The sequence below is a fragment of the Arachis stenosperma genome, chromosome 8 (assembly GCF_014773155.1).
Source record: "Arachis stenosperma cultivar V10309 chromosome 8, arast.V10309.gnm1.PFL2, whole genome shotgun sequence".
In the NCBI taxonomy this organism is placed as follows: domain Eukaryota; kingdom Viridiplantae; phylum Streptophyta; class Magnoliopsida; order Fabales; family Fabaceae; genus Arachis; species Arachis stenosperma.
The window spans coordinates 29,340,524-29,364,034 of record NC_080384.1 but is presented as its reverse complement, the minus strand read 5'-3'; the positions used below and the strand labels follow the sequence as shown (position 1 = coordinate 29,364,034).

The 23,511-nt window shown below is 32.8% G+C and overlaps 4 protein-coding genes and 1 long non-coding RNA gene across 10 annotated transcripts; 2 read left to right on the top strand and 3 right to left on the bottom strand.

The window, feature by feature from the left end:
• Window positions 1–400: 400 nt before the first annotated feature.
• Window positions 401–2,462, bottom strand: LOC130944704 (superoxide dismutase [Cu-Zn], chloroplastic-like). Of its 2 annotated transcripts, none has more exons than XM_057873171.1 (8): window positions 2,156–2,462; window positions 2,017–2,078; window positions 1,918–1,942; window positions 1,717–1,812; window positions 1,601–1,632; window positions 1,446–1,521; window positions 1,125–1,178; window positions 401–621 (listed from the first exon to the last, which is right to left on the bottom strand). In XM_057873171.1, the coding sequence occupies exons 1-8, from the start codon at window positions 2,343–2,345 to the stop codon at window positions 596–598; spliced, it is 561 nt and encodes a 186-aa protein (XP_057729154.1). In that variant the 5' UTR covers window positions 2,346–2,462; the 3' UTR covers window positions 401–595. The 2 variants fall into 2 exon arrangements, with proteins under 2 accessions (XP_057729154.1, XP_057729153.1); XM_057873170.1 differs by having other exon boundaries at window positions 1,903–1,942; window positions 2,156–2,458.
• A 459-nt stretch (window positions 2,463–2,921) lies between these two features.
• LOC130944560 (uncharacterized) lies at window positions 2,922–9,124 on the top strand. Of its 3 annotated transcripts, XM_057872925.1 has the most exons (7): window positions 2,922–3,594; window positions 3,885–4,104; window positions 4,189–6,782; window positions 6,973–7,026; window positions 7,491–7,822; window positions 8,079–8,375; window positions 8,643–9,124. In XM_057872925.1, exons 1-5 carry the CDS (start codon window positions 3,133–3,135, stop codon window positions 7,746–7,748), a joined length of 3,588 nt encoding a protein of 1,195 aa, XP_057728908.1. In that variant the 5' UTR covers window positions 2,922–3,132; the 3' UTR covers window positions 7,749–7,822; window positions 8,079–8,375; window positions 8,643–9,124. The 3 variants fall into 3 exon arrangements, with proteins under 3 accessions (XP_057728908.1, XP_057728907.1, XP_057728906.1); XM_057872924.1 differs by having other exon boundaries at window positions 3,885–6,782; window positions 8,654–9,124; XM_057872923.1 differs by having other exon boundaries at window positions 3,885–6,782.
• Window positions 9,125–9,727: 603 nt separating this feature from the next.
• On the bottom strand, window positions 9,728–11,270 carry LOC130945195 (transcription factor FER-LIKE IRON DEFICIENCY-INDUCED TRANSCRIPTION FACTOR). Its single transcript, XM_057873910.1, has 4 exons — window positions 10,583–11,270; window positions 10,284–10,487; window positions 10,032–10,205; window positions 9,728–9,942 (listed from the first exon to the last, which is right to left on the bottom strand). The coding sequence occupies exons 1-4, from the start codon at window positions 11,099–11,101 to the stop codon at window positions 9,838–9,840; spliced, it is 1,002 nt and encodes a 333-aa protein (XP_057729893.1). The 5' UTR covers window positions 11,102–11,270; the 3' UTR covers window positions 9,728–9,837.
• Window positions 11,271–16,062: 4,792 nt separating this feature from the next.
• LOC130943407 (uncharacterized) lies at window positions 16,063–16,584 on the top strand. Its single transcript, XR_009071789.1, has 3 exons — window positions 16,063–16,109; window positions 16,377–16,446; window positions 16,554–16,584. It is a non-coding gene; the product is annotated as an uncharacterized LOC130943407 (long non-coding RNA).
• Window positions 16,585–18,143: 1,559 nt separating this feature from the next.
• Window positions 18,144–22,993, bottom strand: LOC130943796 (protein SOSEKI 3-like). Of its 3 annotated transcripts, XR_009071893.1 has the most exons (7): window positions 22,230–22,993; window positions 22,038–22,107; window positions 21,627–21,742; window positions 20,650–21,526; window positions 19,221–19,510; window positions 19,045–19,127; window positions 18,147–18,581 (listed from the first exon to the last, which is right to left on the bottom strand). XR_009071893.1 is itself a non-coding variant. In XM_057871817.1 (6 exons), exons 1-6 carry the CDS (start codon window positions 22,456–22,458, stop codon window positions 19,102–19,104), a joined length of 1,608 nt encoding a protein of 535 aa, XP_057727800.1. In that variant the 5' UTR covers window positions 22,459–22,993; the 3' UTR covers window positions 18,144–19,101. The 3 variants fall into 3 exon arrangements, 2 of the variants coding, with proteins under 2 accessions (XP_057727800.1, XP_057727801.1); XM_057871817.1 differs by having other exon boundaries at window positions 18,144–19,127; XM_057871818.1 differs by lacking the exons at window positions 18,147–18,581; window positions 19,045–19,127 and having other exon boundaries at window positions 19,216–19,510.
• Window positions 22,994–23,511: the final 518 nt, after the last annotated feature.

Here is a 23,511-nt window from a genome sequence, read left to right as displayed (position 1 = left end):
AGCTTATACCTCAATACAATTAAACTTGGTTTGGTAAATTTTTTTAGAAAAGTGCTTATACTTTTTAAAAATTTAAGTTCCTCATTTAGTATTTGGTAAATAAAAAAAAATTATGTTCATGTATTTGTATTTGCAGTTTTTAAAAGATTAGAGTACTTTTGAAAGCACCTAAAATAGAACTTTTCAAAATTTAAAAGTCTAATATAACCTCATATGTTAACTAATTTTTAAATTTAATGTTTATATTTATATCTATTATCGTATTTTTAAATTTTAAAAATTATTTTATTAAATATAATTGTTTTTGCTTGTATTTATTGAAAACTATTTTTAATTTGATTTACCAAACATAAATGCTACCATTTTTAAAAAGTAAAAAAGATGGAGTAATATTATTCAATCCTATTATAATAAATACGGGAGTAACGGACTATCTAAGAATCCATTTCAAGCAGGCTAATAAAAAGAGCTACATAATATAGTATGCGGAGTCTCTTGTATTCTTGTTTTGGAAGGACATCATGCATTCATGTTTCATAGTTTACATGGATAATTCAACAACGCTAATAACTGATATGCTAACATAGAGTTGCATTCACTCTGGAGTCAGACCAACAACCCCTGAAAACAAGGAATCAAAAGACACAAACATCAGGTTTATGATACAGATATATTGAAGTATAAGTACTGTGAACATTGTGAAATTAAAAGAGCACTGATTAAGGATTAAACAAAAAAAGGAAGCTTCATGTTGGAGATGTGAAATAGATAAGTCTTCAATGCATTGGAAAAAGGCAAAAGGAAAAAACTTCTGAAAATATACTCTTTTTAGTATCTTTAACTAGTACTCTTAGATCAATGGAGACACTGGTCAGCAAAACCTGAATCATATATACAAAAATCTTATGTTACAAGTGAAACTTAGTTTAACATGATTAGTTGATTATGTATATGGACCAATGGGGATTTTATCAAAGAAACGCAATTAATCACAGATATTGAGAATCCTTCATCTCTCAACAACAAAGCAAAAAGTGCATCAAACAATATATAATCAGATGGCATGGATTGATTGATGTATTTGAAAAAGATAGAACTACTATTGTTCATAAAATTCTTCATACCACATGCCAATCTTCCACCAGCATTTCCAGTGCTCAAGCTGAGTTCCTTCCCACCTGCACAAGCATAAGTAAAGTAAAATGCAAATTAGACTAAAGTAAATAATGCTCTAGTTATGAGTAAGCAAGGAAGTAATGATGTAAGTCCACAGTTACATGGCAACATAAAAAACATTAGCACGAAGAGAATAAGCCAATTCCATTTTCATCTAATGTTTACTTGGATCAGACAAGAGTGAAGAAGCTTTTAAGAAATTTCTTGTGCAGCAGCAAGAGTTGTAAGGCAGAGACGTATATAAAAATGTATAACAAGGAAATGCTAACCTTTTCCAAGGTCATCCTCAAGCTCATGAACCACCAAGGCTCTTCCAACTACTGAATTGGGGCCAATCAGTGGTATCTACACAGAGAAAAGAAACACATGAATGATTGGGAATTCAAATTAACACACGGAAATGAAACTGAAAGAAAGAAGGCACCTGATTGTCGACAATTGTTGCTTCTGCAACTCCTGCATTTCAAACATGATGTACAGATTGATTCAAAAATCAGTCCAAAGCAACCAAAGACGAAAGATAAGAGAAAGATGGATTACCATCTGCATTAGCAACTATGTTTCCCAGGTCACCCGCATGGCGAATTTGATCTCCCGGAGCACCATGTTTCATCTTATTAGGATTAAAATGTGGTCCTAAATATGCCATTGAAGAAGCAAACACTTAAAAATTCATCAAATAAGAACCACATAGCAAAAAATAGAGGGGGAAAACAATGGCAATACCAGTTGATACACAACCTTTGGTGGTATCACCATACTCATGCTGCAACAAATGAAAATGACTTCAATTAAAGGACTTGCATGCAAAAACCCTAAAGACTAAAAGAGAACACTCACTAGGTGAAAACCATGAGGCCCAGGAGTAAGGCCAGTAACACGAACATTAACAGTTGTTGAACCTACAAGAAAGGAAGTTGCAGGATTCATCGAATTTATTGTTATCAATTATGATTGCGTAGAAGAAAGGAAGGAATACCATTGAGTTGTTGAGTGAGGGTGACGATGCCTTCGACGGGGGAAGTGCCCCTGAGGACGGCGACGGCTTTCTTGGTGTTGGCGGCGATGGCGGTGATGGAGTTGGTAGGAAAGAGAGGAAGCTGGAGTGGGGAGGAAGCAGCTGAGAGAACAGTGTGGGCGGCCATGGCGGCCAATGCAGCCTCTTGCATTGTGTGATTGGAGGAGAAGAGTGAGTCAATGGCGGAGAAGTTTCTTTATCTTCTTCAATCCACATGCCACACATTCCACGTGCTCTTCATTTCCTTTCACTTTTTCCTTCAAAATCAAATTAAATATTTTGAAAACATTTTCTCTCTTTCTATTAAAACTTATTTTATTTTTAGTCTATACTATAATATAATTTTTGAACAACTATTTTAAATAGATTAATTTTAATATTTTTAATAAGATTCGTTTAAACCATTTTTTAAATATTGAGTTAAAAGATTTGTAATTTTTATTTATGTGATAATATAAGATAAGTATACATTTTTGTATATTAATAATATATTATTTAATTTTATAATCAATTTCAAATTACTTTCGAAGTTTTTAACGCATTTTTAATATTTAGCACTTTAGCTTGCATCTTACAAAACGAAAAACAAAAGTTTAAGATGTTCTGAAAAAAGTTTTTGTTTACTTTAATTTTGATGAACAACAAAAATTTAAACATACACGTTATAAATTTTCAATAAATTTAAAGTGTAGTACAATTTTAGTAATAAAACCTGAAGTTTTGAGTTGAATCGTTGAGACCGTACACGAACTAATAAGAAGTCCACGTTACAAAAGGGGTAGAAAGAAAAGTAGTGAACAGTGATTAGCGAACTGGAACATATCAATCAAGCTCCCCAAAACAATTATAAATCAAAACAAAATAATTAGGGGGATGAAGATGAAGATGTTAAAGGAAGAAGGGCATTGCCGAAGCTCCCAATCTTGAAGAACCACGCTATGGAAGCGCGAAAACGGAACCCTTCTCCCTCTCCAGTTCGTGTTCTCATCCGCCCTCCTCATTCCCCTTCACCGCCGCCGCTGCCGCCGCTGCCTCCGCCTTCCTCCTCCGACCACCAACCTCCAGCTCCCCCTCGCTCCGACGGAGTCGTCGTCGTCGGCGTCATCGCCCGCCGCCACGATGACTCCGCCCAACTCCTCAACCGCCTCGTCGACTCTAACGTCTTCGGCTCCGGCAGCCTCGACGAGCCGCTGCTCCTCCACGATGACGACGCCAGGGAATGGTTTAAAAGCAGGAGAATCAGTTATTTCCGCGACCGCGATAACGGGATTCTGTTCCTGCAGTTCTGCTCCACGCGCTGTCCCGTGATTCATGGATTCGAAGACCCCGCGCCGGGATTTGATTCTGTTGCGGAGGAGCACGAGTTCGGCGAGCTCCAGGGAACGCTTTTCATGTTCTCTGTAAGACATTTTGATTCTCTCCAAGTATCTTATTTGCAAATGCTACAACACTAATGTTAAATGAATTTTGTTTTCCTAATCTAATCCTATTGTTGTTTCAAAACTTTAAAGAAGTGAATTTGCCATCGTGTTGAGCGTTCCAAACTTGAAGAATTAGAGTAGGGTTTTTCAATTATAGTTATACTGTTATCGATTGGAGTTGTGAGCTTAAGAAATTGGTACGGATGAGATTTAGATGATAATATTTGAAGTTGTGCAGAGTTGTTTTAATTAACAATCTAGAAATGCAGGTTTGCCATGTTATCGTATATATTCAGGAGGGGTCACATTTTAACACTAAGATTTTGAGGAATTTTCGTGTACTACAAGCAGCCAAGCATGCTATGGTTCCGTTCGTAAGATCCCAAGCTACACTATCGCAGGCTACTACGCCGCCATTACCGTCCCGCTCACATTCGATGTCATCCCCTTTGCAACCTTCCACGTCGGGAAACAGTTCTTCTTCTCCAGGTAGAGGTGGTGGTAACTTGAGTCGCAATGCTTCGGCCATATCTCTCATGTCAGGATTAGGTTCTTATCCTTCTTTGTTTCCAGGACAGTGCATACCTGTCATACTGTTTGTATTTGTGGATGATTTCTCTAGTTTATCCAATTCAAGCACAAATGGGGAGGACCCTTCTGATGCCTCTTCTCTTGGTCAGTCTTCAAGTTTGAATACAGTGGCCAAAACAAACTTGCCTGCAAAAGGTTCTGGTTCAGTAGTTGTGCTGGCACGCCCCGCAAGTCGATCTGAAGGGGGATTTAGGAAGAAACTACAGTCTTCACTTGAAGCACAAATTCGTTTTCTGATTAAGAAATGCCGTACCTTGTCAGGTTCTGAAATAAATCATTCTGGTGTGAGAGGGGCTACCCCAGTCTCTGCACCTTTGTTCTCACTTGATGCATCGAGAGCAGTTATATTGTTAGATCAGTTTTCTAATAAAAAAGGTGAATCTCTTGACTTTGCCAGTGGACTTGTTGAAGATGTGTTAAATGGGAAAGCAACATCCGATTCCCTCCTGTTGGAAACCCATGGGCAAAGTTCAAGCAAAGAAGATTTAATATCTCTTAAAGAGTTCATTTACAGGCAAGCTGATATTTTGAGAGGGAGAGGGGGACCAGTCAATACCAACAGTGGCTCAGCTGCAGGTGTTGGTATGGTTGCAGTCGCTGCTGCTGCAGCTGCTGCCTCAGCTGCATCAGGGAAAACATACACTACTCCGGATCTTCCAAATTTTGAAGTTTGGTTAACTTCTAGTAATCATATTTTGAGCAGAGTTCTCTGTGCAAAAGGGGGTTGCTTGGATGAATTGGAAATGATTAAAAGAAAACCCCGGCCAAGGAACACTGCCTTACCAGTGGCAGAAGGATCTTTGAAGGGCACAAATACTTTTGATGTTGCAGTATCTTGGTTGCAAAGTGGTAGAGGGCTGAACACTAAATTTTCGACTTCATGGTGCCAAAAAGCCATTCCAACTGCAAAGGAGATTTATTTAAAGGACTTACCTCCTTGTTATCCTACTTCACAGCATGAAGCCCATTTAGAGAAGGCTTTACATGCGTTCCACGCAATGGTCAAAGGACCTGCAGTGCAACACTTTGCAAAAAATTTGGAAGAGGAGTGCACTTCCATTTGGAAATCCGGAAGGCAATTGTGTGATGCTGTTAGTTTGACAGGCAAACCATGCATGCATCAAAGACATGATGTTGAGATTGGTAATTTAGATTCAGGAGATTCACACAAGCCACATTCCAGTGGCTATTTTTTCCTTCATGCGTGTGCTTGTGGACGTTCTCGACAGTTACGTCCTGATCCCTTTGATTTTGAATCAGCTGATGCTATTTGCTTTTCTGACTGTGATGAGCTACTTCCTGCAGTCAAACTACCAGAAGTAAAATCTGTGGGACCTATTCAATCTTCTTCTTGGAGTTTGCTTCGTATTGGGGGTGCAAGATACTATGAACCTTCTAAAGGCTTAATTCAGAGTGGGTTTTGTGCCGCTCAAAAGTTTCTTTTGAAGTGGACAGTATACCTAGAGAAACAGAAAAGACCAAATGGGTTGACAGAGAGCACAGGAAAGCAAGATTCTGTAATTCCGCCACCCAAGGTTGAACATATTGCAGATGCAAAGAAAACTGGAGTCAGACAACCCTATCCAGCTGTCCTGAATGGAGCAGAAGATCATAAAACATCGTTAGAAATTATAAAGCCTGATGATAAAAAGATAAGTTTTGGTAGAGGAATTCCTATGCCCAAAATGAGAAAACCTTTTTCTGAGGTTGTTGCTGGATCAGTGGCTGCTGATTCAGGATTCCCTCCTCTCCAGCAAAAGAAATTGCCTATATCAGGTTCAGAGAAGGGTACAAAGCAAAGTAATCCCAGTAATCAGATCGCAGAACGAGTTAATACAGCCTCTGATCATCAGTTATCTCAAAAATCTCAAGATATATCATTTACTCAGGGACCTGTCGATAGTAATGGCAATAATAGCAACAGAGGTAGTGATCCATTCTTAAAGATAGGTAGCAACGTGGTGCCTGTACACATCAACGGTGGTGAGAGGAGCCAATCACATTCTTATGCAAAGAATGTGATGGTGTATGTTGGCTTTGAGCATGAGTGCCCCCGTGGCCATCGTTTCCTGTTAAATGCAGACCATCTAACCGAACTTGGATCTTTATATTCTTTCTCCGAAGAATCTCGCAGATCTTCTTCTATGGACCCTACTGGCAGAAATCAGGCTTATCATGCTAAAGTCAGCAAGAATGCTTCCTGGGGCAAAGTGCATCGACGCTCAAATGAAATTCATGGTGCTTTCATAAATAAGGAAAGAGATGTGGTCAAATCAAGTGAAATGATTGCTAACGGTGATTTGACTTCAGATGGACTAATATATACTTCCATTCCACCAAATGAACACAATTTGGCATCTGTTGCTGAGTTGGCAAAGGCCCCAAATCATGCAAAAGAATTTGGGAGGGATCTTCAAGCTATTAATATGGATGGTGATGATCTTGCATTCTCGATGTTGAACCGCAACTTGCCTATCTACATGATCTGTCCGCACTGCAGGAATTCTAGGAATAAGAAAGATACACCAAAGGTTAAGTTTGCCAGTGGTATCTCACAGCTTAAGAGAATATTCATGGTATGGTTTTCTGCTCATTTAAGCATTTTTGAGTTTCACTTAGCATCATTGATTTTTGTTTCCCCCCTTTTAATTTAATGCATATTAATACTTAAACATCTGGTTCCGATAAATTTCTCTCCATGCTGAGCCTCTTTTTGGGTGTAATTCTTATTTTACAAATCAGGATCCTGATCTGTTATTGCTGTAGGTTACACCTCCATTTCCTGTGATCCTAGCAACATGCCCTAACATACAATTCGAGGTATGTCTTTATCGTTTCAGTATGCATGTCTTGAAATCGTTAATGTAACTATATAATATTTTGCATATTTTAGATGGTAGGCTTTTGGTAGATAAGAGTGAAATATGTCAAGAAATGAGTTTAGTGACTGGCGGTAACAACCTTCTGTTGTGTAGTTATAGATTCCAGTGGCCTTGATATATGTAGTATTTTCCATAGTCTCATTTTTGCAATTGGTAGGAACACTTCCACCAAAACATTATTCAGTATACTATCCCTGAAAACCTTTAGAGTTACTTGTTTCTTTTTAGTATACTATCCCTGAAAGGCTGCATTGGTGGAGTTAGATTAATAAGGTGATGGTGTTTGATTAAATCCAGTTGTGCATTGTCATTACCTCTTTGCCCAGCATTTTTTATTGGACTTCTATTATTATGTTGTGATCGTTGTACATTCTGCTAAATTCGATATTATTCTCCTTGTAGACATCGTGCCTACCTATGTCAGTTCCAGATCGTGAACGGAAATTGCAGTTCAACCTTGGATGTCAAGTGATCTTACCACCAGAGAGTTTCCTTACCCTTAAATTACCATTTGTGTATGGTGTGCAGCTTGATAATGGAAACAAGCATCCTCTTAACCCCTTTGAAATACAACCAGAAATGACTGCCTGGATTACCAAGGGTACAGTACTGCAGATCTTGTCCAAGGGGATCAATGATGAGGGCTATCAAACACAGTAAAAGCTTGTTAAAATCTTTGGGTGAAATTGCTAGAGTGAAAAGGGAACGATGTCCATAGCTTCTCCAAAACTCAGGTGAAGTTCAACTCCCATTTTATCTGACAGAAAAATTTATGGGCAAAGTATACCGAGTTTGGCATCAAATGTTAAGCCATTAATGCAGTTTTTGCATTGATAAAATTAATTGCTGTTTCAAATGAAATTATTGTCTGTGACTTTGCCAGGATATTGTTTATATTCTGGTGTGCCTTGGATTAATATTTCATGTATACTTTACAATATACTTGCTACATGATATGCATACCAAGTTATGATGGAAATGTCCTTACAGGACAAGAGACTTTGTGGATGATGAGTGTGGTCCAGGTGGATGAAACTTGTTAGCTGCACACATAGTATGTACATCATTATTCAGGCTCTCTCATCTAGGTGCTGCGAATTGGACCTACAGAATGCTTATATCCCTGTGGGTGGCTTTCTAGCTTGTTCATCCATTCTTATATAATCTCACGTGGATTAATGCAAATGAACAGCGCAAATATTGGTGTCTCCGCAAAATGAGTACTCAATCATTGGGGGTGTCTGTATAAGCATCAATAAGCAGGGAATCAGAACAGTCCATCGAATGGTACTTGTTTTATGCAATCTTATCTTTTATATATATTTAATTTCTCAATTTATTTGTTATAATAGTAATTTACTCTTCATTCTCTTGATTCTTGAACCTCCTTACTAACTATTGTCCCAAATTTCAATAGTAAATAGGAGGCTTCAGCCTATCAGAGACCTCATTAATGCCAATTTTAACCGTGCTACGTGTTTACGTTCTTGTGAATGCCACTAAACATTCCTTGTAATGAACTTCATCTGCTACAAACTGATTATAGAGCTGAAGGTTGATTGCAGGAGATACCCTCAAATTTGTACTTGATGCAACGGTTGATGGCATCATCAACAAAGATCTTGTACTTCAAGTCTTCAACATGAAGCATTGCAACTAATGATCAGAGACCTCGATCCTTGTTCATTTCATTAATGAAGCTGGAGAATGGAGATCAACAATACAAGACAGAGCGCATTGCTGTTTGTTGATTTTCATGGTGATTAAGGCGTTGAAGTTGGCCATTTACTGCCATAATTATATTCATGTGTCTCCTTACTGGTTTAGGTTTAGTTTAAGGTTGTGAAAATCAGGATGCCACAAATATAGTTTGACTGGAGCATGTGGTGCCCTTCGTGAAAGCTTTACAGTTTACACATAATGTATTGCAAATTTTTTTTTTCGGTGACTTAATGTATTGCAATTTAGATAACGTTGAAACACCGTTGGTTTATGCTCTGCATTCTCAAAAAAAAAAAAAAAAAAAAAAAAAGAAAGACGAACCTTAAAGAGGAAAACAAGCAAACAATATCGTTTTACGTGTCCTCTTGTACGTGAATTATTTCTAATTCGATGGGTTGAAATTTAAATAGCTTCTGCTGCCTTCTATAATACCTTTTCTGAAATAATTAGTTGTAACAGCCAAAAAAGAAAATGAAATGGTACATTATATTACTTAAACAACTGAAGCCTGTCCAAAAACTTAATTCTCCTAAGTAACAGCATTGCTGTTTTTTAATGTAGAAATTGCAAAACTACATAGAACGAAGTTATGAAGCAACTAACGGTAGAGTGGTAATAAGAGCCATCATATCAGGGTCAATTTAGATTGGTTTTTGAAAAAGTTTTTTTTTTATAAAATATTTTTTTTACAGAAAAAAAATATTTTATATCTAGATGGATTTTTTTAAAAAGTTTTTAAATATTAAAAACATCTTTTATTTCTTTTTTTTTAAAGTAAGATATTATTAATTTTTTAAAAAATAAATAATTTATTTTTTTAATAAAAATATTTTTAAAAAAAAATATCTAAATAAATTTTAAATTAAATGAAAATATTTTATTTTTTTTAAAATACTTTTTTAATAAAAAAAACCAATCCAAACTAACACTTAATCTTGCAGTTACACTAATGAGTGATGACTATAAAGGCTTACATTTGAAAAGTTGTTTTGATTTGGAATCATAGAAGTCAAAAACATGGGAAATGTCAATAATGAAAATTTGCCATGAATTCAAAGCCTTGGTTGAGAAGAGCGCCTGTCACCCATAGCTTCAAGTTTGGCAGGTTAACTTCTGGTTCAAAGCCTTTAACCTGTTTTCCAACAACACATAGTAGTGATTAAATTAATTATTCTTAAGCAAATTGTTGACTCATTAGAGTGAAGTAGAGTATTAACCCACATTCAATGTAAATGTAAGTAGTATAGTGTCACAAACAGTTTCAAAGTTTGAATTCCGAACACTGAAACCCACAAGAGACTCGAGAGCCCTGTAGAGTGATGCAGCAACTCCTCCTCCTTTGTTGCACACTATCTTCACATAATACCCTCTTTCTTCCACTTGAACCATCTCTATCTACAAAGCACACATAATAATATGTTAGTCACATGCAAAATCTAACTAGAAACTTATGGAAAATCAAATCATATAAACCTGCACTATCTTCTTGTTGATCGGGTGGCTATTGTGTGTGACTTGAACAGTTTTTATGTAATTGTCATCAAAGGATGCTTTGTAATTTTCTGATACAAACAGAGATGCTTCAAGTCCTGCAACCTCAGCCTTTAGCTTCTTAGCTTGTGCTTGAAGCTCATGCACGTACGATAATGCATCTCCAATGATCGATGCCTTATCCATCTGACACATGTATGTAACACATTTGAGTTGAGGAACAAGCATATAAAACAATAACCAAACATAACTTAAGAAAAGATTGAGACATGATGACACACCTTTGTTATGTTAGGGACCAAAGAGCGAAGTGCATAAAGCTTCTCCTTCATTCGGCTTCTCCTCCTCCTCTCAGAGATGAGAGTCTTGGACCTATCAGCTTTCAGCCTTGGTTTACCACTAAGATTAGCCTCATCAGTTGCAGTTGTGGTTGCAGAAGAATACTCTCCTTCATTTTCTCTATTAACCACCCCTTCTTCAAAGCAAGAGAAAGAGCTAATAAGATTAGTAGGGCTAGGATCATCACCACACACATTATTCATCATCACTTCATTGCTACTATTGTTGTTATGGCTCTGATGAATCTCATCATATGGAAGAAGTAAATGATTCTGATTATCATCAAGGAAGCAATCATTGATGATAATGTCTGAACCATAGTTAAAGAACACAGCAGCATCATCTTCATTATTATTATCCCCTCTAATTAAATTGATGAGCTGATCAAAGTTGGGGTCCTCAGTGAAATCATGCACCTCATAATCATTGTTGAATATCAGTGTTTCTTGGTGAGCATCCATTGTAATTAAGTGAGAGTTAGAGGGTCTAATGATTTCTGTTTATTTCTTTGAGCTGAGGTACGTACATGACCAGGTTTAAAGGTTGTTACATATATATATAGAAGTTGGCATAACCATATAATTCTTATAATGTTAATTTGTGGTGTGTGAATGGAATAAGATTCTGGGTTTCTTTAATTTGAGTGCCAATGAAGGTTACTAACTTTTTAAATTATGGAATGCTAATTAACTATAGAGATGTATGGAGGCTTAATTGTATTTTATTTTTCTAATACGACAACTTTTATTTTAAGCATGAAATGAAATATAAGTTATAAACAAAGAGTGTGCCAAATCAGCACTATACCTATAAGAATAAAATATATGTTCAATTAGAGATGTAGAAGTCAGTTTTGATACTCCTTATCCAGAGAAGCAGTTATAATATAAATATATATATGGAGACGTCTCTGTGGTCAACCTTATAATGGTTAAGAGTGGTTAAAATTTGATTGATTTATAAATACATTATATATGGAGTGTAGTATGCAGGTTGTTAGTAAGTTTGATCACATTATTTGTTAGAAATTACTTTAGGATAAAGTAGTGGACCTTTTATGTGAAGAAAAAAAAAATTATTTAGTGGGTAACACTAAAAACCGAAAACTATTAAATGTTAATCAATAAAAGTTTTTTAATGTTCACTTTTTCGTTTAAGTAAGTGTTGAGAGTTTAAATCTCATTTTGTGCATGCAGTAATTTATTGGCTAGCGCCTAACGACAGACCCTTAAATGGAGCTCAGATCCATGACGAATTAGTTATTGACTTGTCGGATTGGGAGATACCGTGAAAAACCAAAAAATAAAAGCTTCTTAATTATTAATTTATTATCTATTATCTATTATATCTATTATATATTACTAATTTTACAACCAAAATATGTCACATGTTACTCTCTCGTTACAATTAAAATTCAATCTTTCTCTCTAAAATTAGAGTGTCATCTCCTCTCCAAAGATTCAATTATTTAAAAAAATTAATTTTTAAAGTAAGAGATATCAAATTAATTAATAGTTATATTGATAATTATAAAATTAACTCAAAATTAACTTTAAATAATTAAATCTTTATTCTAATTAATTAATTATTAATCACAATATTAATATTTTCTTTAAATTATATATAATAAATATTTAAAAAAGAGATGCGAAAATATATATTAAAAAGATAAATAGTAAAAATTTGAAACTAAAAAAAATATACATATAATAATAATAATAATAATAATAATAATAATAATAATAATAATAATAATAATAATAATAACATATTTTTTAATTAAATAATATTATAAGATTATTTTTTAATTATATTTGATTATAAATTTAATATAGTTTTTATAGTTTTATGAGTTTATTTGAATTATATTATTTTATTAATTTAATTTTTTATAAAACAGAAATGTAGAGAAAAATAGAGAATGATGAGAGAGAAAAGAGAGAGATAAAAAAGAATGGGAGAGTGAGTTTGTTAATTTTTTTAAAAAAAATATTTTATTTTAATTGTAATAAAAGAATATCTTATGACATATTTTGGTTTGTTAAATTAGTAATATAAATTATATGTTATATATAGAATAGAAGGATAGAGAGAAATAAAAAATAAAAGAGAAGCAGATAAGAGGATAGAAGAAGGAAGTTTATTAATTTTTAAAAAAATATTTTATCTCAATTTTAATGAAAAAAATGTCATGTGATATATTTTGGTTGTTAATTTAGTAATATAATATAGTTAAGTTTTAATTTCAATATTTTAATTTTAATTTTAATTTTAATTAGAAAATATGATATTACACATTTTGATTATCAAATTTGTAATTAGTCATTGATAATAATATATAAGAGAAATAGAGTGAGTAAAAATAAAAAAGATAAAGAAAAAAAAAAGAAAGAAGAAGATAACATTCTAATTTTAAGAAAAATATTAAATTTTAATTACAATAAAAAATAACATATATATGGTACATTTTAATTATAAAATTATAAATATATAATAAATAATAGATAATATATTAATAATTAAAGAACTTTTATTGACCCAATATTGTAAAGAATTTTTAACTTTTTAGTGTTACCCACTCAAAAAATACTAATAAAAATTTTTTTTTTTCACATAAAAGATCCACACAATATGCACATAATTTTGGTCAACTCATTTCCTACTTTATGTAATCCCTAGTATACAACTGTGATCAAATCTACTAACAATCTGCATGCTAAGTTACTCTCCATATTTTATGTGTTTATAAGTTAATCCAATTCTAGCAATTTTTAGTCACTATAACTTTGGTCATTGGAGACCTCCCTTATATATATATTAAATTTTATGGTGTCTTTATTATAATGTTTAAATTGTCTATTTATTTTTAAAAATAAAATATAAGATATTTAAAATTTATTAAATTATCTATTTATCTTTTTTAGTAAGTTAAGCATAATGTTAAAAGACATTATAGTATATATATGCTATGTTTATTCTGAAATTTTTATAATAAATATTGTTTTGATATTAGTATTTTCTTTTTAACAATTAAATTTATACTTTTGGTGTTTTATTAATTAAAAAAAATTTTAAATATATAATTAATTAATAACAATTATATTTTAAATTTTTTATACAGATATTAAGGGTGTTCGATCGGTGTATGTACCTGAACGGTACCTATCATCAAATCACGCAGGTTATATAGCATCATTGTTGCTACTCCGCATGCAGTTTTTTAGAATAAATAGGCATCAATAGTTGAATATGCCATGTTGTTGCATTAGTATATATTTACTATGCGGATTAAGCAAATTGTGCTATTATTATTATCCCAATTAAGAAGGGTCACTTCTTAATTCTGGTGGCTGGACACTGCAATTATATTATATTATATATATTGTATACAAGTTTCATTGTGTGAACAGAATCAAGAGGGAACACCATGACGTTTCTCAAATATATTTTTAAAACTTCATCAAATAAATGTTGCACACCCTTACTATATATAATCTTACCCTAAATTAATACATCCTAAATAATCAAATGCAACTTGCTGATGACTTTACAATATTGCAATAACCTGGACCAAACATTTTCAGCCAGGCCTTTTATGAAGGAAACAGATGTGTCTAGTTTATGAATAAGTCTTCGAATGTTGAAGTGTGAGTAAACAATATCTGCAATTCTGGATTCTTTGACTTTTTTTAGGCGAATAATAATGCATTTATTTTTTAATTGTATTTTAGATAAACTATCATAATTGCATTCGAAAGATCAAACTAAAAAGAATTGTTTCATAAAATACAAATAGCAAATAAGGTTACTGATTTAAAAACATAACAAAAATAATAAAAGAATATCATATATTTTTATAAGTGACAAATAACTTTTAAGTTTAGTAAATAATTTGTGCATTTGATTCAAATTTTTAATAAAATATTTAAATAACTATTTAAAAATACATACAAATAACTAGAATAAAATTTGACTTTTAAACTTTTTTTTTTTTTTAAATGTGCTCATTTAAAAGAAAATTACTTTATATACATTCACCAAATTTTTAAAATATAAAAAATGTATTTTTTTTAAGTCCTTTCTTAAGATATATATCTAATATTTAATTGTTCTTATTATATTTTTAAATATTTCAAGAATTCTTTTAAAATCAATATAAATTTTTAAATATCATTTTAGTAGTATTTTTGTAAAATAGCTAATAAGAATACGAATGGCACATGATGGCAGGAGTTTGAAGTAAGACTTGCACGTGCCATGGCCCTTCATACAAATTATAATATTTTCTATTCATAGATACCAACGCCATGGATCTCATCCTGGCACGGGTATACCATAAGCTTCATATATAATCCAACGTTTTCAACTAAAAATGTGATAACTGATAAGTATAGATAGGAATCACAGCTCTATTTCTAGAAATTAAATATTAAGCTCTGCGGACATAAATTGTTGTTTTTCATATATTTTTTATGTTTATATCCAAAGGTTATTATTTTCATGTGACGTGGGTGGGGTGCAGCATGAACCATTCTATTATTTGTATAAAAAATCACATGACTAAGTCAACATTGCACTGTTTTGCAGTCTCAAGTGCTTAATATAAATTATTGGAAACATTTTAAATGCACTGGGAAGCACCGGTGTACCAATTGTTTTAACCGTTAATTTCAATTAATATATATTATATATATTTTTTATAATTCAAATCAACGGTTAAAATAATTGGTGCACCGATACTTTCAATATATTTAAAATATTTCCTAAATTATTAATTAAATAGAGATATAATTATATAATATTATTAATTATTAATAAATTAATTATGATCTAATTATTTAATATGTATATGTATATCTAATATGTTTTTTAATTTGTTTTGTTAATTTATTATCTGGTAAAAAACTATTAACTGTTATAATATATATGATACTTAATATGTTAAATTATTACTAAATAAAAATATTTATAAAAATTTATTAAATTAGTCTATTTTTTAATTATATAAATTTTAATTCTAATATAACTTAATAACATTAAATTAATATATTTTTATAAATATATTTATTTATTAATTGAGTATGTTATATGTCATGTATGATATGAGTTAATTTTTTATATTATTAATCGTAAACGAAAATGGTTAATTAAATGACTAAAAAACAAATAATAATTTATAATATTTAAAAAAGTAATTTGATTAATAAAATTTTTAAAAACTAAATTTAAAATATAAAATTATTTTTTAAATACTAATTTGATTATTAACCCATAAGATATGGGTAACAATGTAAGTGTATAATTTTTATGAATGATATGTAATATTCTTTTGAAAGAAGAACACGTCAGTAGAACAATGATATTAAAACTTAAAACAATGATGTATAATTTCTCTCTCTCTCTCATAATTTTGCTGCCAATAAACTCAAACATGCTTCTTAAATTACCCTGTGTGCCGTTTGCTTTGAGGTAAACTAAACTGCTATTTTATTATAGTATGATGTTCATCAGAATATTTTTTTGTGACATGATTTCATTTGTTTCTTTCTTCTTTTAGTATCTATTATTCATTTATTTGATACATTGATAGATATTACCGTCTTACCTTGCGGCCATAAATGCATTTCAACTGTGCCAAAGAGATGGAACAAGATTATTCATCTTATGCTGCATGCAATAATCTCATTGTTTTTTAGCCAAACTTAAAATTTGTTAATTCATTGCTTGAAAATGCAGTTATTCATGCCCTGTTTGTTCAATATCCGTATCTGACATGACAAATTTGTGGTAGAAACTCGACCAAGTGGTATGTAAATAACATGTTTTAGTCTCTTTCAATTGTGATTAATCATATGAAATCATAAATAACATATTAACATGCTCACAGTGATAACATTCTTTTATTATGGTCAGGTTGCCTCAACCCCAATGCCTCAGATTATAGTCGAAATCACAGGTATTCTTCTTAGAAACAATCTTGTTCAGAACTCAAAACTTGTCATACATTTGTAACTAAGATCCTGTTTGAAATCAAGGTATGGATACTGTGCAAATGATTATGGAGTAAACTCACAAGTAAAAATCAGTTAAGGCAATCAAGTAAAGTATAGATTTTTTTTTTTTTTTTGGGTCAGGGTGTAGATAACTTATTCAAGAAAAGTAGTCAAAATCCAAATTTTGTACAATCCCCACATAACATAAGGGAATGACTTGGGCCACCCCAGTACAAATATATCAGACATTATTTGGGCCAGATTAGCCCAACTAAACTGGCTTTTAACATGTTCTTGAGGGCTGAGGCAAAAGTACAAGTTGTCTAACCAACTTGGGATTAGCCTAATAACCAGTTCATCTGTTCCCTTAAATAAATATCAGAAATTTAAATTTTGTCTTATATATGCAACAATCCATTAACTTACAAACACTTAAGTAGAGCTCAAATTCATGGTAGATTAATACTTGACCTGTCAAACTAGAAGATAAAGTAGGAAAAAAAGTACAAGTTGTCTTATTACTTATTACTGTAATTTGTACTCACGTTACTTCACACATTAAGTTATACATAAGATAAAAGAAAAGTATAGGGTACCAACATATTATCTGCCAACTTATTACCAATAATGATTAATTATTATATTTTAAATACATGTATAAAGAGACACATCTAAAAAATATATCTATAAAGACACTTCTATTAAACAAGGTTAAAAAAAAAGACATTTTTATTAGACACATCCACAAAAACACATCCATTAAACACAATTATAAATAAGAGTTGGCAGATGTTGGCAGAAATACTATTAGTAACATAGCAGAATTGTAAGATAAAATAAGTACTAAATTATTTCTCTAGAAGTATATGTTTGACCTTGAAAAAGGAATTGATAGAAGCATACAATACTGGAATCAAAGAAGGCCCATTTTTACCACATGAACAAAAATTCTAAATTAGTAATTAATTGGATAAAAGATGGAAGCATAGATTATGCATGGAATGTGGAAAACCTTAATCATGGGAAAAAAAAACCCAGGATGTGTCAATATACATTCAGTTAGGTACAATATACACTTTTCTTTTCTATCATTGCATACTAACACTGTCATACATCATTTATAAATTCCCACTATCACTCCAAAAAGAGAAAAATTAAGAGAGTGCAGACTGGAGAGCAAACAGAATTTCTTCATGCTTTATGTGAAAGCTGATACCATGATTTATTAATTCATTTTTCCCAGTTTCTGAAGATCTCAAAGGCCAAACCATCATACATCTTTCCAGACAAAAAAGCATTCTGACAAATATTAAATTCCCTCTGCATGAAAGTCTTAGAATAAGGCTGTCTTACACGTGAATCTATTTAAGAAGCACATACCTTTTGTTTTCTTTTGTAATAAAATAATTGTCTTCAATAGCAATAAGAATGTCTTTTCTTCAAAAGAAGTACCCTACCTTGTTACATAAAAATAACAAGTTTGAACGGTATACTTCCAATTTACAGCTGCATTGTTTCCAAAAGGGTCTATCAATAATTCAATACCAAACAAACAGCATTTTGCTTCATTTTAACTTCAAGAATTAATATTGTTATTGATGATAAAGACAACAATACAATGGCAACTTCAATCTCACATGTTCTAGCAGCAAAACCAGCAGGAATGCCAAGGAAAAATGAGATAGAATACGACCCTACTACTGTTTTTGAAAGAAACAAGTGCATGGTTGCAAAAGAGATAGATCTCAATATCTATATTTACAATGTAAATAACATTGTGGAGTCAATTCATTTCAGATAGCAGTCCCTATGAACAGGAAGGTTTAAGGACCACTGAGACAGGGACTAAACCTGCACTATTATCCAAACCCCTTGCAGTGTTTCAGTCATATGTTTAATGCTAAAGGTCCAACTTCCTTGCCGTTACCCAGGCACGCCGTCATTCGCCCTGACACGCCAACGTTAATCCCACGAATCATTTACTCCTTAAAATTTCATAGTGTCTCATTTGAAACATGCAGCAAAAGGCAATAATCACCCAAGTTTGAGGATGTCTTAGCTATGATTTCTGTGCTCATTGCATTAACTTATATGAAAAACCTGTTAAACCCAATAACATGCCACTAAGGTCCATGCAATAAGCACAAATATCATAACTAGGATGCTCTTAGGAACATTGGTGGTTTTTTTTTTTCATTGTTGCATGTTTCTGATGTGGTAGGGGAAAAAAATGAAAAAAATTCATACACTATACCACTGAGTCTTATAAAATGTAACAATACTATATAATACCAGACTCTGGGTTCTTACACTATTATATGTCACAACATGTCTTCATTTTTCAGATTTACAAATTTCATGTGTACCTATAAACCTATACCTATATATATTGTATTTACTAGTGGCCTAACCTCTGAATAAAAGGTTTTAAGAGCTAAATGCTGTGTGGCGAGATGGTTTAGATTCGATTATAACCCGAGCTCCTGAAGCAAGCCTGTTGATTAAAATTAAACTTGTCAATCAATGATTGAAGACTATAAGCACATAGTGTGAATCATTAGTAACGAAGATAATGTCAACACTTAACTTTCTTCAATTTTGATCACCTTCTCCTCCTCAAAAGACTCTATCATCTTTGATTGCTTTTTTGCTGATGAAGGTTCGGTGATTCTTTTGCTGCTACCATAGGATGGTACTGGCGATACGCCTGAGCCATCAACTCTATCCATGGATTTTCTTGGTCCATCAGAAACTGTGTATCTCATGGATTCACTTCGTGGCTGCTTGGTCAATGAAGCCTTAACCGACTGCAAAATGCATTTGGAATGTCCTGAGGATGATTCCTCTATGTCTTGTGATTTCAGCTCTTCACTTGACCTGCACATTTGTTCATAGGTTTCATACATATGAAAAACTGCTCAGGTTGTTAAGCCTATATGTTCCTATCAGATGTCAATCAAAATCAATTACAAAAAGAAACATTAATCCAAATATCAAGCCACAAAAGAATTCCTAGAGTTACTACTTTTCAATTTAATTTTACCTTATCATTTAATCCTGATCTCATCCCAAACTTTGTTTCAAAAGTATAGGTATTAGACCTTATTATAAATGCCAAAACTTTATTGTGCCTTGAATCCATTTTGTGGGATTCTAGTATTTCATAGGAGACAATAAAAGAAGCTCACAAGAGAGAATCGTAAACTCCATTTGTCTGGAATTTTGCTTTTCTTTTTTATTTTGTTTTCTTTTGATTTTTCCTTAATTTATGGATGATGCCCGGTAATGTAAGAACTAATATAGATGTTAATTCCTTAGTGTGATAACTTTATAAAGCAATGAAGCCCCTATCTCTGAAGACTCCATTTACATGACCATGAGACTTGATACTATATAATATTAACTAAATGAAGATCTAACATGTGAAAGCATTTGCACTTCAGTGAATATTGTTTTGACTTTTTAAAAGCAACTGGCAAAAGAAACACAGAAAATTAGCCACAAACATTTTAGAATCTGATGCCCTGAACAAATTCAGAACTGATAAACTGATTGGAGGGCTAAAAGATGTTGAATTGGCTTTTTTTTTCTTACTATTCAATGTTAAAATGATGTTTAAATTTGAAATTTAAAGAACAAAAGCACAAGTAAAATACAGTATTACTGCAGAATTTGGTCACGATTGCATCTGCATGAATGTTGAATTGGTAATAATGAGAAGATCCGTGAACTATTTTTGCGTTTATACTTTATAATAATAGTAGTGAAATATCCACTGAATAAGAAAATAATTACTATATGCCAAAAATGAGTCAAATTCCTTAGTAATAAGACCTCAGATACTCCTTATGTCATTTGCTCAGTGTTTCTCTTACAATATCACTAATGCAGTCCTTGTGAAACGAACCAAAAGGCATGTGATGCACCATCCAGTGTTGAAAATGATTTGCCAAACCATGATTCTTGCCAATGCTAATTTGTAAAGTTGCAAGAGAAGAATTGGAAGTAGAACCTACCTCTCAGCATTGTAGGAAGAAGAGCGTTTCAGAACATTAGGTCCATCTCCTTGTTCATTTGATAATTTAGAATCAACTATGCTCCCACTAAAGTACTCTTTGTCTTCCAATCTGAGACCCATAACCTTTGGATTCTCAGCTAGGCAATCGAATTCCCCCAACACGACAGAAGTCGAGAACAATGGAGAAGGGAATTTTCCATTGGAAAACTTGGCCTTATAGGAAGGAATAAGGCCAAGACTGTGGTTTTTCACCGATATTGATCCACACGAGATCAGTTGCATCAGCAGATTTGAGGCTTTCAGCCTTGTGTTGGTTGGCATTCGTCCCTCCTCATCCATGATCCTAAATCTGTTCATTTTACTCAAATCAGCTCTAATCAAGGATTCCAAAGTTTCAATCTTCCCTCCAGAAGATGTGGGACTAGAAGTCGAAGGAGGAGGAGAAATGGTTTCCCTACAGATTTCTGAATTTTCAGTCACATGTGGCACTTCATCTTGATGTATCTCATGGCATTCAGATTCCATTGATGCATCTTCTGTTGATACGCCCCTGGTACAAGTTTTCTGTGTTTTGGTTATACTCTTAGGTTCTTCTGTCTGAGTTGAAGCATCTGACAATTTTTCACTCTTGTAGATTTTGTACTCTGGCAATGACAAGTTAGTAGAATCACTTTTTCCAGCTCTAGACTCTGGAGAAACATCAGAGGAACCGCTGCGTTGTCCTGTGGAAAGCTCATCATCATCTTGAGAGTTTCTTGCTTCTTTCCCATTCAGGCTAGAAGAAGTGGAAGCTCCATCATGGCTCCTACAAGTGACTGGCTCTGGTAACTGCTTCAGGCTTTGTATTTTGACATTGTTAATCGGGCTAAATCGATCTGTAGACACAATTTCACAATGACTAAGTTTTCAATCAGGACCTAGGAAAATACCACATTATGGAAATAAACAAAACCGAAGCATGATATTGTACTTGACCTGAATTTGATTCATCAAAGAGTTCAGAACCTTTGAGGACATACTCATTCCCATGGGCAGGTAGAATTAGATCATCCTGACAGAGATCATGCCACACAAAACCATTCTTGTAGCTTCTGAAAAGCATAATAAAACACAACATACATGGTGAATACTGAATATAAACAATTTGATCACAACATGAATCAACTCATAGCTAAACAATCTTGATTGCTTCATCTAAAACTATAATTTTAAGTTGCATTGACTTGGCCAAAATTTAAAAGAGAATATCAAGGACAAGTACAGAGTGCAGATACTTCCAAAATTCAAAATTCCTGTTATTCTTGTACTTTTATTTCCCTGTATGTTTCACAAACATACAAATTTAAAATCAAATAGAGGAGAGAGTAAATGCAATAACTAGCTAACCTCTTACAAGACCATGAATACAAGGAAGCCATGCCTCTACCTCTCAATGCATTAAGTCTATCAATCACATCTGCACACAAAAAAACACATTCCATAAATGGGGGGAAATACATTAAGAACATAATTACTACTAAGGTAAAAAATAAGAATAAAAAATGTTTTTTTTTTTTTGCCTCCCATATATCTTGATACCTCTCAAGTATAGGCCTTCAGGGGATGTAAGAGGAACCTCCATGAAATGAGGGTGTTCTAGCTGCCTGTTCCTGCAAAGATAGTAAATGACAGGAACCTTCCTATTCTGGTGATACTTTGGTGACTTCTCTGTCCACACTTTGGCCCTTTCAGGACTCACTTGTCGGTATTTCTTCATCCTTGCTTCCATCATTCCCACGTTCACAATAACCCCACCACCCCCACTCATAAAAATGGAAACTTTATTACCACCTGGTTACTGGGTGGAACTCCCTGCCGCCGTTACTGCAGAATCAGATCTAAACCAGCTCATAATACAATCATTGTAGCTACGGAAGGTGCAAGCTTTAATAGTAGAAATGCAATCATAGATAATAAAGTGAATAACTTTGACGAGAAAGGAAGAAGATGGTTAGAAGAATCTGTGTGGGCATTTATTGGTTTGGACTTTGAGCTTCGGAGAACGTGAAGAAAGGAAGAAGAAAGTTATGAACAAGAGGGGAAAATGAACGCAAGCCCCCAGTAATAAATGGCTGAGAGAGAGAGAGAGAGAGAGAGAGAGAGAGAGAGAGTGGTGTTGAGTGAGGGGGTGAAACTTGAAAGAGTGGCGGAGAGTGATGAAACAGGAACAGAGACAAGACAGGAGGGAAGCTGAGTTGTGTTGGAACCTTATTGTGATTTTCTGATAATAATCTTTTGTTTGATTTGATGGAAGGATTGATAATGATGCTGCTGCTGCTTCTCCTTCTTCATGTATTTGTGACTTTGTGTTGTTATTTGTTAACTTGTTGCATTCATCTTTTCCACTCTTTTTTATAATAATAAATCCAATTTCCAATATAAATAATGATGATACAATAATATTTTGTGTACTGTTATCCTTCTGTCTTTTCTTCAAATTCCATCTTTGCCCTTCTGAAACAAAGGCGGTAAAATTCAAAGAATGTGTTCTTGCCCTCATTTTTTGGGCATGTTTGTAAACTTTCTTATAAACAATAGCCTTGGATGGATTAATTTTAAACTTTCACTTTAAGTTTATATTTATTTTTAGTTGTTTATTTTTAATAATTCAGTACAAGACTTATTTTATATGTCAAGTCTTATTAGTAAATAAAATTTTATAGATATTTTTATTTTTATATTTTTTTCATAAAAAGAAATTCTTATGATATTTGTGATTGAAAGACAAAATTGATAACAAAAAATGTTTAAAATGAGTAAAATTTATTATTTTTTATTATACTTTTAAACATCAATTCAATTCTTTTAATTTAATTAATTA

Bases quoted from the DNA above. Each gene is read 5' to 3' on its own strand.
- LOC130944704 (XM_057873170.1), bottom strand. From the start codon at position 2,345: ATGCAAGAGGCTGCATTGGCCGCCATGGCCGCCCACACTGTTCTCTCA. The intron at 2,079-2,155 runs GTATTCCTTCCT...CCTTTCTTGTAG, and splicing joins CCTCACTCAACAACTCAATG to GTTCAACAACTGTTAATGTT. The intron at 1,179-1,445 runs GTTAGCATTTCC...ATGCTTGTGCAG, and splicing joins TGAGGATGACCTTGGAAAAG to GTGGGAAGGAACTCAGCTTG.
- LOC130943796 (XM_057871817.1), bottom strand. From the start codon at position 22,458: ATGAGTGGGGGTGGTGGGGTTATTGTGAACGTGGGAATGATGGAAGCA. The intron at 21,527-21,626 runs GTCAAGTACAAT...TTGTGTCTACAG, and splicing joins CTTTGATGAATCAAATTCAG to ATCGATTTAGCCCGATTAAC. The intron at 19,511-20,649 runs GTAGGTTCTACT...ACAAATGTGCAG, and splicing joins TCTTCCTACAATGCTGAGAG to GTCAAGTGAAGAGCTGAAAT.
- LOC130944560 (XM_057872924.1), top strand. From the start codon at position 3,133: ATGGAAGCGCGAAAACGGAACCCTTCTCCCTCTCCAGTTCGTGTTCTC. The intron at 6,783-6,972 runs GTATGGTTTTCT...TTATTGCTGTAG, and splicing joins AGCTTAAGAGAATATTCATG to GTTACACCTCCATTTCCTGT. The intron at 7,027-7,490 runs GTATGTCTTTAT...TTCTCCTTGTAG, and splicing joins GCCCTAACATACAATTCGAG to ACATCGTGCCTACCTATGTC.
- LOC130945195 (XM_057873910.1), bottom strand. From the start codon at position 11,101: ATGGATGCTCACCAAGAAACACTGATATTCAACAATGATTATGAGGTG. The intron at 10,488-10,582 runs GTGTGTCATCAT...TACATGTGTCAG, and splicing joins TGGTCCCTAACATAACAAAG to ATGGATAAGGCATCGATCAT. The intron at 9,943-10,031 runs GTGGGTTAATAC...GTTGGAAAACAG, and splicing joins TACTTACATTTACATTGAAT to GTTAAAGGCTTTGAACCAGA.